The sequence below is a fragment of the Electrophorus electricus genome, chromosome 13 (assembly GCF_013358815.1).
Source record: "Electrophorus electricus isolate fEleEle1 chromosome 13, fEleEle1.pri, whole genome shotgun sequence".
Classification (NCBI taxonomy): domain Eukaryota; kingdom Metazoa; phylum Chordata; class Actinopteri; order Gymnotiformes; family Gymnotidae; genus Electrophorus; species Electrophorus electricus.
Window position 1 is genome coordinate 4,722,834 of NC_049547.1, and position 13,286 is coordinate 4,736,119.

The following is a 13,286-nucleotide window of genomic DNA, read 5'->3' on the forward strand; positions in this document are numbered from 1 at the left end:
TGACTGAGCCACCATCCCTCAGGACAAAGGAAAAACATGCATCAGGACTGTCCAGGTGCCCAGCGTGTGGACTGAATTTCCAATTACTTTTTGACCAGTTGAGACACTGGCTGAACTGGGGAACACTGCATAAATACACTGCCTGGCCAAAACAAAGGTCACACACTCTAATATTTCCTTGGACTGCTTTTAGCTTTGATTACGGCACACATTCGCTGTGGCATCGTTTCCACAAGCTTCTGCAATGTCACAACAATTATTTCTGTCTAGAGTTGCATTCATTTTTCCCCAAGATCTTGTATTGATGATGGGAGATTTGGACCACTGCACAAAGTCTTCTCCAGCACATCCCAAAGATTCTCAATGGGGTTTAGGTCTGTGGTGGCCAATCCACGTGTGAAAATGATGTCTCATGCTCCCTGAACCACTCGCTCACAATTTGAGCCTGATGAATCCTGGCATTGTCATCTTGAAATATGCCCGTGCCATCAGGGAAGAAAAAATCCATTGATGGAATAACCTGGTCATTCAGTATATTCAGGTAGTCAGCTGACCTCATTCTTTGGGCACATAACGTTGCTGAACCTAGACCTGACCAACTGCAGCAACCCCAGATCATAGCACTGCCCACACAGGCTTGTACGGTAGGCACTAGACATGATGGGTGCATCACTTCAGCCACCTCTCTTTTTACCCTGATGTACCCATTACTCTGGAGCAGGATAAATCTGGACTCATCAGACCACATGACCTTCTTCCATTGCTCCAGAGTCCAATCTTTATGCTCCCTAATAAATTGAAGCCATTTTTCTTAAGGCTACACAGCTGTTTAATCCCAATCCCTTGAGTTCCCTTCACATTGTGAGTGTGAAAATGCTCTTACTTTCACTATTAAACTTATCCTTGAGTTCTACTGTTGTTTTTCTATGATTTGATTTCACCACACATTTAAGTGATTGCTGATCACGATCATTCAATATTTTTTTTCTGTCCACATTCCTTCCTCCACTGTCCTTCCACCTTTTAATAATGTGTTGGACAGTTCTTAACCCAATTTTAGTAGTTTCAGCAATCTCCTTAGATGTTTTCTCTGCTTGATGCATGCCAATAATTTGACCCTTCTGAAACAGATTAACATCTTTTTCACAACCACAGGATGTGCCTACTCACTGCATCAGCTAGGGTTAAATAACTTGTTGCCAGCTGAAACATAATCACCCATGCAGTAATCTTACCTATTTGCTTAGTTAAATTCAGGTGGTGACCTTTTTTAATGGCCAGACAGTGTATATTAATGTATTTAAGATTGCCTTTGAGTTAAGATTTGAAACTTTCTGCCTAGATTTATAGATTATATAGATTATGTAGATTATTGATATTTCTCTGTTCAGAAATCACAGTATGCTGACACACCTTGGCAGCCAGAGAAGCAGTTTCTTTTCTGCACTGTTATTTATTGATAACACCTTTAATCTGATCACACATATTGATTTTATTCTTGCATGGAAATGCCAGGAACAGTATCCCTATCAGCCCATCAGGCCATCCCTAACATTGAGCTTATTTCACCTTGTTTAAGAAACATCCCTGCAAAAAAAATGTCAGACCATTCTTCTCGAGTTCTTCATTTCCTCAGATGGTCACTAGATGGCACTATCTGATTGTACGCATCGAAATGTCTTACCCCCGCTTTCAAACACAATACGAAAGATATTTTCTTTTTTTCCTTTTGTAAATTGTGCCCAGTAATTATTGTCAAACGCACAATTTACGTACAATTCTCACAGTTAGAAGTAATTTTACAGAACGTAATTTTAAATTGCCCGTTGAAGCTGGTTTTACGTAGACATAACGTCCTGAGCTGATTTATTTATTTGAAAACGATATCTAAAATCTTATCTAATATCTTAGAATTTGCCTAAGACTTGGAAGCTGACGACAACCTGTGAATTATCAAGAAAACGCCAAGGCAGACTAACAGAAAACATAACAACACGGTGAACAAGCTTTATATGTGAGACTGTAAATTGAGAGGTATACACCCATATTTACTGTAACTAGCCAACTTTTATCGAGGTTTCACTTTATTCGGAGCTTCCATTGATTCGTGCTAAATAAATCCTAATTGGTCTTGGAAGTTTAAAGAAAAACTATCAATGTAACTATCGAGAAAGTGTATTTCAGTGGACAAGAACCAGTAAAACTGCATACATTATTTTGGAATTCCTCCCCAAGGCAAGTAACCAACCGCTGGGAGGCATTTTGGTGTAACGTAGGAGAGGAGAGCGTAACTCCGCCTCCACGGTCTCTATTGATGTTGATAGACATTTTGATGTAATGTAGGGGAGGAGCGCGTAACTCCGCCTCCACGGTCTCTGTTGATAGGCATTGTGATGTAATGTAGGGGAGGAGCGTGTAACTCCGCCTCCACGGTCTCTGTTGATGTTGATAGGCATTGTGATGTAATGTAGGGGAGGGGTGCGTAACTCCGCCTCCACGGTCTCTGTTGATGTTGGCGATTTAGAGCTGTTGCCAGTCTGACAAGTACGGATTAAGCGTCACATCACAGTAGTCACGGCATCACAGGAGAGAGTGAGGTTTTTCCTAAAAGGAGTCTGGATCAAGAAAGGCTTCCCCAAGGACCATGGCTACTGAAACAACCTCCTGTACGGGCTCCAGTTTACTGCAGCCTATAAGCGAGATGGTTGACCTTCCCTTAGACCAGGTAAACTGTTACTTTTTAAAAAGCCTTTCGCGTCCGCGACCAGCTAGCTAGCTAATGCTAATTATGACTGCTTTACACAAAATCTTGCACTTCACCCAGCTAGCTAGCACCCACTTCTAGTGTTTTGATGTTTTTATGGAGCGCTTCAAATTTGTCACACTTGTAATGTTATCCCCTATTTAGCCAGGCTAAGCCTGTTGTACCAGACCATTTAAAATACCGGTTTTAGCCATATCTCATTAAAAAGAAACAAAAAACAACAACAACAAAAAACATTCATAGATGAGTGATAAGCGGTAATAACGTGATATCGTTAGGGCTCATCTAGCTGTGCTAGCTAACTAGAGTTAAGCATACAGCCAGAAATGGCATATTGATGTAGCTGTAAATGTGAGAAACCGCTACGAACAGAAGTTTTGTTGAAATGACAAACATTTGTGAAGAATGACTTATGAAACGCTCGGCAGACGCAGTTCCGAAGACCCAGCTAAAAGGCTGTCTCCCTTTGGCACTATTTTTAGAAGCCAACAGTAGTTATATGGGTCACTGTATTATGAATTAGCTAATGCTTTGTCACTGTCATTAAGAGCCCACAGTTAAGGCCGTTTCCCTTCGCATCTGCAAACTTTCTAACGAGAGAGACAGCTGCCCGCTTTGGTTTTCACCCCCTCGTAATGGTCATTGCCTTAATTAAAACGCAAAGGCTCCAGCTGATGTGCTAGTTTAGTTCTTCTTTGGAAACAAGCTTCTATCATCTATGTGGACGTTTCTCCTTCGCTTATCCAGACCACTCAGATCGACCACTGTTGTCCTGTGGGTGTGTCTAGTCCTCCCTTAGAACTTGGTTTATAAACTATTAATACTGTCAGATGAAGTCATCCACATCTCGTCGCTCTGACAAATAAGGGTGATTTCCTAGTCACCGGCTCTTCAGTTGTTTCTGTACATTAATGAAGTAGAAAAGCAATAAAGTAATTAGAGTATTGATCATTTGTGTCAGTAATGGATTTGGTACACTGTCTGTAACCCTACCCTGCAATCGAAATTATATACTGGCATATGAGTTTTTCTGTGACATGATACACTTTGAATGTGGAAAACATTCCCAATTTTTCCAATTTACAAATGTCTTACAACATGCTGCAGGGTCTGGTGGACACAGAAAAAAGGTCTGCACATGATTTATTTATTTAGTAATATCAATAATCTAATTTGACAGACATCATAAATGGCATAAGTAACTGTAAATAAACAGGCTAGCCATAAATTGAGTAGGCGTTTTGCAAGGGCAGCTCTGTCCTGCCAGTGACCCACTGGACACTCCTAAGTTCCGTGTCAGCTTGTACTGGTAGGGGCTGGCTTGGCGGGTTAGGCTCCGAGCCCATCTGGGCATATCCAGATGTTTTTGGCACTGATCTTCTTGGAGCAGCTGGAGCGCATTCAAGCTGCCTCTGTGCATGCTCCACGCGCAGGTTAGAGGTTCACCGTACTTCGGATGTCCCCACCCACAGTCACTGGTATGTAGACAGACAGGTTCACTCTGCTGGTAGACCTGCTCTTCTACTTCCTTTTTAAGAACAAAAAAAGTTGGGAAAAGGAAACAGTCTCATGGTGCCTTTGCCTGCCTGTGTTTACTTATTAAACGGCCCCTGTTTTAAGGCCACTGCAGCTGCAATTACTGGTGCCTTTCGTTTCATTGGGTCTGTGTTTGCTTTGAGAACAAGGTCTGGACAGGTGTCGGCCATGCTGTCTGCCCGAGAACCTGCAGCAATGGGTTACCAAGCCAGACCTGCTGTTAATGTGACAGAATTGAATAGTCCATTCCACATACTGGCACTTATAGTTTACATCTGGCCCGAGCTACGGTCAACATTCTGGAATAACACAAGGACACCATATGTATAAGTGCGTGAATGGGAATGTGAATGTGTTGAATCACAAGTCAATTGTGTCACACTAAGCAAATATAATTAATTTAGTCACATTTGTTTATAATTTAGTCATATTTGATTTAACCATATTCATCTCCATGCCTTAAATAGAATTTTGTAATAAATCGTAACAGTGCGAAGAATCAATAATAAGTGTTCATACATCATAAGTGGAAGCCAGTGGATTTAACATGGCACATTCCTAAGTCCATGGTCCAGTCAGGGTCATGCTTCCGTTTCTCAAATTCTGGGTCCTTTTAAACATAGGTTTCTTGGGTTGTCTGTGAAGTACTATCAAATTGGTGATATTTTAAGAAAGCCAGACCAACAGAATACCAAGCAGTGACACTCTAGGAGAGATCAATAATTTTGTGTGCCTAGACAGCGGGTTGCTCGCCAGACTCCTGAGGTACTCATGGCAGTAGTGGACTGTGGTGTTTGAAAAATCACAGAGGCAGTCTGAGGCTCTTTTGTGCACTGGCTTCAACCTGCAACATAGTGACTGTTATGGGTAGAACATGCTCAGGCCTCTCGTTTCTCCTCCCCTTTGAGTCCAGAAGGAATATGAGGCAGAGCTTTGATTTCTCAGAGGAACGCCGGCGCCCCTCCCCCTCCCCCTAATTGCCACCTCTCTCGGGAGCGTTTGCCTCTGATTGATTTCTGTCTGTTGCTTTGTCTTCCAGTGTTGCTATCATTCTTCCTCGATTGGTCTGGAGTTCATTCTGGCCATTATGAAGATAGAGTTACACAAACAATTGGACTACAGCACAGTCATTCATGAATAATTCCTGGCGGCTGTGGGACAGAAGGCTCTCCAGATCTGATCACGTGCAGCGGTGCCGGGCCTTTCTTTAAGCTCGTCCTCACACGAATGCCAACGAGTCCAATTAGTTACAGTGGGTTTAGCATGGGCTGTCTGAGTATTGAGAGATAAGACCTTCCACAGTCTGCCCTGCTAAGATCACAGTCTTCTCATCACTAAAATGCACAGCAAAGTTTAGGTAATGCTGCAGTATCTTTAGAGCCTTTTTTGATGGGGTTTTGTCTGTGAGGGAGATTTTGACAGTTTTTGGGGTCTAATTCAGGGCACCCAGCATTCAATTATTTAGACATCCAGAGCTCACACAGAGACTGGAAAATCTCTCTGTGCAGTCTTTACCTTGTGTAGATAATTACAGGCCCTGAAATGTTCTCTTCCACCAACCGTTTTTCTGCTAATGAGTACTAAATTAAAATTGGATTTTGGGTTTATTAGGTCTGCTTTTCATAATAGGGTTATTATCCTGACTCATACACTTTTGCTGAAATGGGCTAGTCATTGATTTGCATCCACCTTCCAACCAATTCTATGAGCTGTTTGCTTTGACAGATCAGACCGGTCACAGGCAGATGAAATTTACTTTGAATGCCTTCCCGAGTTAAGAGGGGAAAGAAGTCAGCTTTGGTCTCGGCTCAGGTGTAAACTTTCCAAACTTTGAATCCTTTCTGCTCTGTGCAGCAGCCTGCGTGGGCATAGTAAGAAGAAGATCTTGGGATTGTGCTTGCTCATTTCAGCTATTCATCGCATAAAGTGCAGGCATTGTTAGAACAAATGCTAAAGCGGTGCTAATGTACTTGCAAGGAAGCCAGGCATGTATGACTTTGCTTAACCTACTGAGAGATCACTGAGAGTAGTCATGACTGTTATTTTCAACATAAGGAATGGGTTGCCAGGTGAGGGGCTGTGAAGCCCCCATAATGTTTCTGTTCGAATACTAGCATGCATCTTAGAGACAGAATTATAACTGTTGAATCTATTCAGTATGCATGTTATATGCAAACCTTCATCTATAAATAATATATTGCTTATTGCTGTTGTTGTGGAGAAGCTTGTCTGAATCTGTCCCTGGGATGCTTTGAGCTGGTCTTAGGTCTTAGGGTTGCAGGGTGATGTGATCAAAGGTGGGAAGTTTAGATGTAAAAAGTAGTGTTATATAAAATATTGATGGGTTGCAACTTCATGAAACTACCTTGACATTTCTAAGATGGATTGAACTTCTGTGCTGGAGTTTTGGAGTAACTGGAGCTTGTCCATGTAAATTAGAGAACATGTCATGGGCACAGCCACAGATAACATTTACAGTCTTTGTAGCTTTAAGTAACAATGTACAATGTGAAAGACTGTTACTGTAGTGAAGGCACATTCATAAGCTAATATTTAAATAAAAAAATCATAGGCCAGGCCTTTAATTGCATGCTGTTACTGATAGCGCATGTCTTATTTCGACATTTTGGTCTTTCCATCCTGTATCAGTGATGTAACCTAGCAACGAGGAGCTTTAAAGCCAGATTTCCCAGACAGGAGAGATCCCGAGGTTGCAGTGCCAGAATGTCTGCTAAACTTGTGCAGGGGACCTGTTTCTTAACCTAGTGAGAACTGGTCAATTGAAACTGGGACACAGACAGCATTCAGTGCCACTGTCTAGAGAACATGGGCCATGTTTGGTACCACCCTGCATCTGACCTCGCACCAGAGTTTGCCCGTTTGAGCCCCATCTTCAGCTTGCGTGCCTCCTGTGGAGTGGGTTTATAATGGCGAGTCTGTGTGCAGGGTGGCAATCCCAAGCTGCCATCCCCTCGTGCAGAAGCACAAAAGATGCCTTAAATGAAAGATGAAGAGGTGAGATTGCATTCACAGGAGGCTGCGCCGGAGGATGGCTGCTAGAGCCTAAGACAAAGCAGTGCACCCACTGACAGGGACGGGTGGCGAGAAAAGCAGAGACATGCACGAGACACCAGACATCTGCTTCTTGACTCAGTCAAAAGGCTGAAAAAAAAAGGTTCGGCGAGCTCTATCTCTGAATTAAACAGCCGAGCGATGACACACTCACTAGTACTGTGTTCAAGCCATTCTCTTGTTCAAGGGTACCTTCATTACTCTTTATGCGGCCTCTAAGTTACTGTTTCATAGTCACAGAACAGAGTCTTAAGCAGGCTTGTCATCTGATTGAATGGCTCATCCATTAGTTGCCTCTCCTGTTAGCAGAGGGCAGTGGGCTCAGGATAGTGGGAGTCACCGTGTTGCTGTGGGCATACTTCCAGAGCTCCTCCGCCTCGGCCACTGGGGGATTTGTTTCCCCTTTCAGGAAGACTGAAGCTTAGTGAATCATAGCTTTAGAGTTTGCTATCAACAACTTGGGAGCTCACCAGCATTGTTTAAGAGGATAGGCTACTGGTCATCAGCCACCCCAGAGAATTCATACCATTTTTTGCTGTTTAAAAGCTACTGGTGACAAGAAAAAAATGTGTATTTGGTTTTAAAACTGATAACTTGATTACAGTTGACAGAAAATGGCCAAATAAAATATATGAAAATTATAGGATAAAAACTGTCAGTATCAAAAACTTCATAAAAATTCCTGTTACACAGCAGTTCCTCTTGTCAGTGTTAAAGGCCTCACTTAAACTATAAATGTATAAAACTATAACTATATATGTATAAACTATAAATGTATAAAAACTATTTATAAATGTTTATGCATGTTATGAAGGGCTTAGTAGGTGTCATGTAGCCTTTTAAACAATGTACTTCATTTTTACAATGCCCTTCAGTAAAGAGTTACTGAAATCTCATCATGCCTGAACACTTATTAGTGACTACAAATTATGATGACTGACAGGGACACTGAAATGGACAGTGTTTATTCATTAGTCTTGGGTCATTTTTGTCTTTGATAAAGATGATACTTATCTGAAAATGTGTCCTCCAAATTGGGGTCTTCCAAAGACTCCATAGATATCAGTCTAAATGATGGAAATGCCTTAATTAAAAATGAGTATTTTGGTCTTCAAAACCTCAAGACAGTAGCTAGAAAAGTAAAAACAAAGCATTTAAGAGACATAGCCATAGTTGTGTTAGAATTGATTCTCCACACCAGTTTCGACACCATATATTCATTGTCTCTGTCTTGTCACACACGTTTTGCTCAGTCTCCAACACTAGCCACAAAACGTCTTACTGAAACAACAGAATATCTAATCCATGGACAAAAATGTTGGTGTGGTTGTGGCTATTTACCATTTTGGACACTGAGGAAGTTTCCCAAATAGTTGCTGTCTTTTTTTCATTAAATATTGAGCACATTTGACTTTACATTAAACTTCTCCTAGAAGAACGACACCATATTTTAGTCTTCAAATCATCAAATATGAGGGATCTCTTACTATGGGGTGCAGGTAAGCCGTACACTCTTGAGAGCTGTGAATATCGAGTTCCCAGTGTCGTGTTGAGATTCTCTGTTAGCAAGAATGAATGATATCAATAGAGATTAGGTCTCATTAGTTCACCACAAGTAAACCCAACAATCAGACACAATGCCATATTTTAATGATTGTTAATATTTAAGATATTATATCTCAGTAAGCACAGTGGTAAGTACAGTTATGTTTAGAACACATCTCACATCTAAACCACCTCTCTATGAAAAAAATAAAATAAAACAAAATCATAATACTCCCCAAATATAAATCAAATAAAATAAAAGTTCTAAAGTGAATTTGAATGATTCAGATTTGTGGTCTTGAACTGAGCAGATATATTTCTGGTCTTGGTCTTGATCTCGCCCCCCCCCCCCGGTTGGTCGTGGTCAAGATCTAGGTTTGACCTTGGTCTAGGTTTGACCTACTGTGGTCTTGAATATGCTACATTTGGATTTAGACACTACAGCTCACTATATAATCTACATAGCTAAATCCTATCTTTGCAGAAGTGGTTGATGCTAGTTAGTGGCCAATATTAGATAAGGTTATGGAGTTAGCTAACATTATTAGATTAGCTAACTTGGTAATATATCCAAATGGTGTCGGCAATAGGTGTTAAACTAGCTAGGTGATATTAATTCATGATCAAGTACTCTCATATACAAAGACAGTACAGCTGTTGGTGATTTTTAAGAAAATGATCTCTCAATTTCATCATTCACTTTGTCCGTACTTGGATTGGGCTACACAGTATGGACAATTCTACCATGTTTTCATTACACTGCTGTATACTGTGATCACAATACATTGGCGATCACTTGATGTGACATAGCTTAGGCCAATGACCTCTAGATTTTTGACCAAAGTAATGCAGATGTTGGATCACTTGAATACTATGATTCAGTCAAAAATTCCACAGAACCTTCAGAATCTCATCTGAAACTGGCCAGCTTGCTCACTATACACAAGAAAAGCATTTCAAAATGTATTTTAGGAGGCTCAATTAAGTATTGCAGTAATTAATAAAAAATTATGTATTGTCTTAGCTTGGGTGCTGCGGATTGCTTGCCTAGCAGTGGTCTGGCTGTGCCGAGAGGGACAGGATGGCTGCTAGTGCTCCTTCCTGTGGTGAAGCCTTGATTGCTGTCCTATTTATAGCCTGTGTGTGACGGCCAGACTCATTGCATCAGCATACACAATACTAGCTATGGCCCTGGCGCTCGTGTTAAGCGTTTTAGACCATGAGAAGCTGTTTGCTGCTCCGTGCCACATCTCTTCATATCCGTAAGTGAAAAAATATTTGTCGGCCTGAGTAATGCTGGAAGCAACCGCGGCATGCACACAGTGTATGACGATCCCCTCTGCTTCATTTGTATTCCTGAGTTATCTTGGAGTCAAAGCGCAGTCGCCTGGACAAGTATCTGTGTCTTGTTTACTTTTATTTTTAGCATCTGTAGTTTTTGCTTTAGGGGTCAGATGTAACAAAGGCAAGGATCTGGAGACTTGATCCGCCAAGCCCGAGGTGAGAGCTGCCGCGCCTTTAGGAGTGGCAAGTGTCCCTGTGGCCTTGCGCTCTCGCTCCCCGAGACTCGGGCTGCCCCTCCCCATGCTTCCCTCTTTCTCTCCTGCTCTTCCCGCCGGTCTGTGAGGAGACTAGCAGCCAGGGAGCAGCTGGCCACCTCCATCCCTTGCTTCATAGTGCAGCATGTTTGGACTTTTTAAAAGTCCAACTTAGTTCTCGTAATAATAAATCGTCTCTAAAAGGTATTTAGGCCAGTTAGAATGGAAAAGCAAACTAAAGGCAACTGAGGTGACTGAATAAAGCGCATGATGCATGTGTTTCTAAGGCCAGATTGTGATATTGATATTTTGCTCAAATTCTGGCCATATCGTATAGCTGGACTTTAGAGATTTGCTGACCATGGAGTCGACTGTTAGCTGGAGGTCTTCCGGATAGAGACATGGCTGACTTGGTGTCAGCTGGCTTTGATTTTACTCTTGTGTTTTTAACCCTCTTTTCTCCCTGCCATTTTCAGGCTTTTTCAATAATGAACTGTTTTTTATAAGTTTATCAAAAGATTTCTGACTCTCTTTAAGTAAAGTAAAACTGTGTATTAGTGTATTACTTTATGAAACACCTTCTGAAACTCTCACATGTATTCTAGCCTCGCTTCCTGGTTTCTTTGCCTTGGCGTTTTTTTTCTTTTTCTGTACTTTCTCTCCTGCTATTGTGGTGCAGGTTAATAGCACCACACGGCTTGAATTTCTGCTAGCTTCTTTTGAATGTTTGCCCTATCTGATATTTATGCCTAATCTCTAGCGCAACCAGATCCAGTCGAATCAGGGTGGACTCTGCGGGTAAAGCAACTGGCCTCAGAAATGGCTGTGATGGAAGCTGCATGGCTGTCTTCCCCTCCCTTGTTCTCTTCTGGCAGCTTGGGCCTGAGCCTTGTTCAGCTATTGTTTCTGCCGCCTTGGTTTCTTATAACGGCCCCTTGCGTTGTGGCGGATTTGCTTCCATACTGGGATTTTCTGTGGCCTGCTGGGCCTCTGGGGACACATGCTCAGACGTGTGCCTTTCAGCTATACTTGCTTCCTCGGGGGGGGGCTTGCATGCAGAGAGGGGTTGTGTTGTTGGCTGGTCAGATGAGGAGTGGAGATCGTGGAGACACACGCCGGTGTGATATTTAGAACCGAGGTGCACTCCCTGGGGTATGTAGCCTGGGCGCCCGGGGTCAGTTTGGCAGGTTTAACCCAACATGCCTGTTTTTCTCTTGTGGAAACCAGAGCATTCTCTTAAACAGTGTTTTGTAATCCTGTCCTTGGGAACTCTCATAGAGACTTTGTTACTACTCTCAAACTCTCACCACACCTGAAACCAAGCAATCAAGGCCAATGAAAACTGGTATAGGAGGTGGCCTACAGAAAAATGCAGATCCAGTTTGAGGTTGGAAAGACTGCACATGTACACCTGGACGAGACCTCACACATGTGTTACCTCCTCAGTCTGTTTTGATAAAAGCTGTTTGTTCAGAGGATTAGATGGAATGTTCATTCACTGTTCATTCATACCATGAGGCTGAGTAATTTCTACCTGATGGAATGTCTTAAGCAAATACACACTACTCTTGAAACTGTACTGTATTCTTGTGTGCCACCTGGAGAACTTCTGAACTGCCATCCAAGTTCAGAAGGTTATGTAAGAGGCTTAAGGCAGGGTTGGCATTGGTTGCTTCTCTGGCACCGACCCAGTTCTCACAGTTCAGTCATCACTCTGAGCTATGCCACAGAAGTGTGTGTGGCCAATGGCAACATCTTGACATGCTCGTCTTGTTACATTGCTGTATACAACTGTTGTGAGTCACAAGGAATGAAGCAGCATCTACTGTACCACCCAGTACTTGTCCAGAGTCAAAGTCGCACAGGGGACTCTGGACAGCCATCCCCAACGGTGTTGAAGAGACTTAAAACAGATCAAGACCAAATTGTTCTCCAGCAAAAAATCTCCTAGCAACATATTCTTTGGTTCTTGGTAGTGCAGACAAACTAGCTTGCTTTTCTGTAAAAGCGGAATTTACATGTTTCCTATATAGACTGGTACAAAGTGACACATTAAAGATCTCACCATAATAAACCTGTTGCCCCATTTCCAAGAACAAAAGAATATACTGATTAATTAAGTCATTAATCAATTACTTCAGAGGAGCACCATTAGGTTGCCGTGTAACCCAAGCTCTAGTGTCGCATTTCTGATCTGAAGCACTTTTTGCAGCTTCTACACAACTAATGAATCAGAGAAATCCCCTAATGCACTTTAAACCAGAAACAATTAATATGGAAGTAAAGAAAATAAGGAATTAATTCTTATTAAATATTAAATTAATAGCTTAATTAATTTGCTAAATTAACTGTTATAGTAGAAATGTTTCAGAATAGTTAAGTGTAGTTGCTTTGTCTTTTACTGCCTGTAATTTACCCACCCATTAAATCACAGGTCCTGCTGTTTTTCAGGTACCTGTTTCAACTTGGATTGTAAAGGAAGGATTATCTGTCCTTGAGCGGCTTTCTTAGCTTTGTTCAGCATAGTCCTAACACTGTTGAACATTGGCCTAACCCTGTTCAACAGAATTCTAACAATGTCAAGCACAACCAAAAAAATAATAATTCTTGTCCTTTTTTTTTTTTTTTTTTTTTACACTAAACTAGGTTCTATTGTGCGGTCGGTCCCTTGGATATACAATGTGAAGCCTTCTGACGGGTTGACAAACAAAGCAAATCTTGCTTTGTTTGCTGTGCTACAATAGGATCCACACCAGCCAGCATTCTAATAAAGTGCTGGTAGATACATTGATAATAATATTGTGTGCATATGTGTGTTTTCTTTGTGACTG

At 41.7% G+C, this 13,286-nt stretch overlaps 1 protein-coding gene across 1 annotated transcript in view; it reads left to right on the plus strand.

Annotated features, from left to right (window-relative positions):
- Positions 1-2,534: 2,534 nt before the first annotated feature.
- The window catches only part of mboat2a (membrane bound O-acyltransferase domain containing 2a), a 35,290-nt gene continuing 24,538 nt past the window's right edge, over positions 2,535-13,286 (plus strand). Inside the window, exon 1 of the mRNA XM_035532791.1 lies at positions 2,535-2,725. Within this exon, the coding sequence (XP_035388684.1) occupies positions 2,645-2,725 (81 nt within the window). The 5' untranslated portion in view covers positions 2,535-2,644. The remainder of the gene's footprint in view (positions 2,726-13,286) is intronic.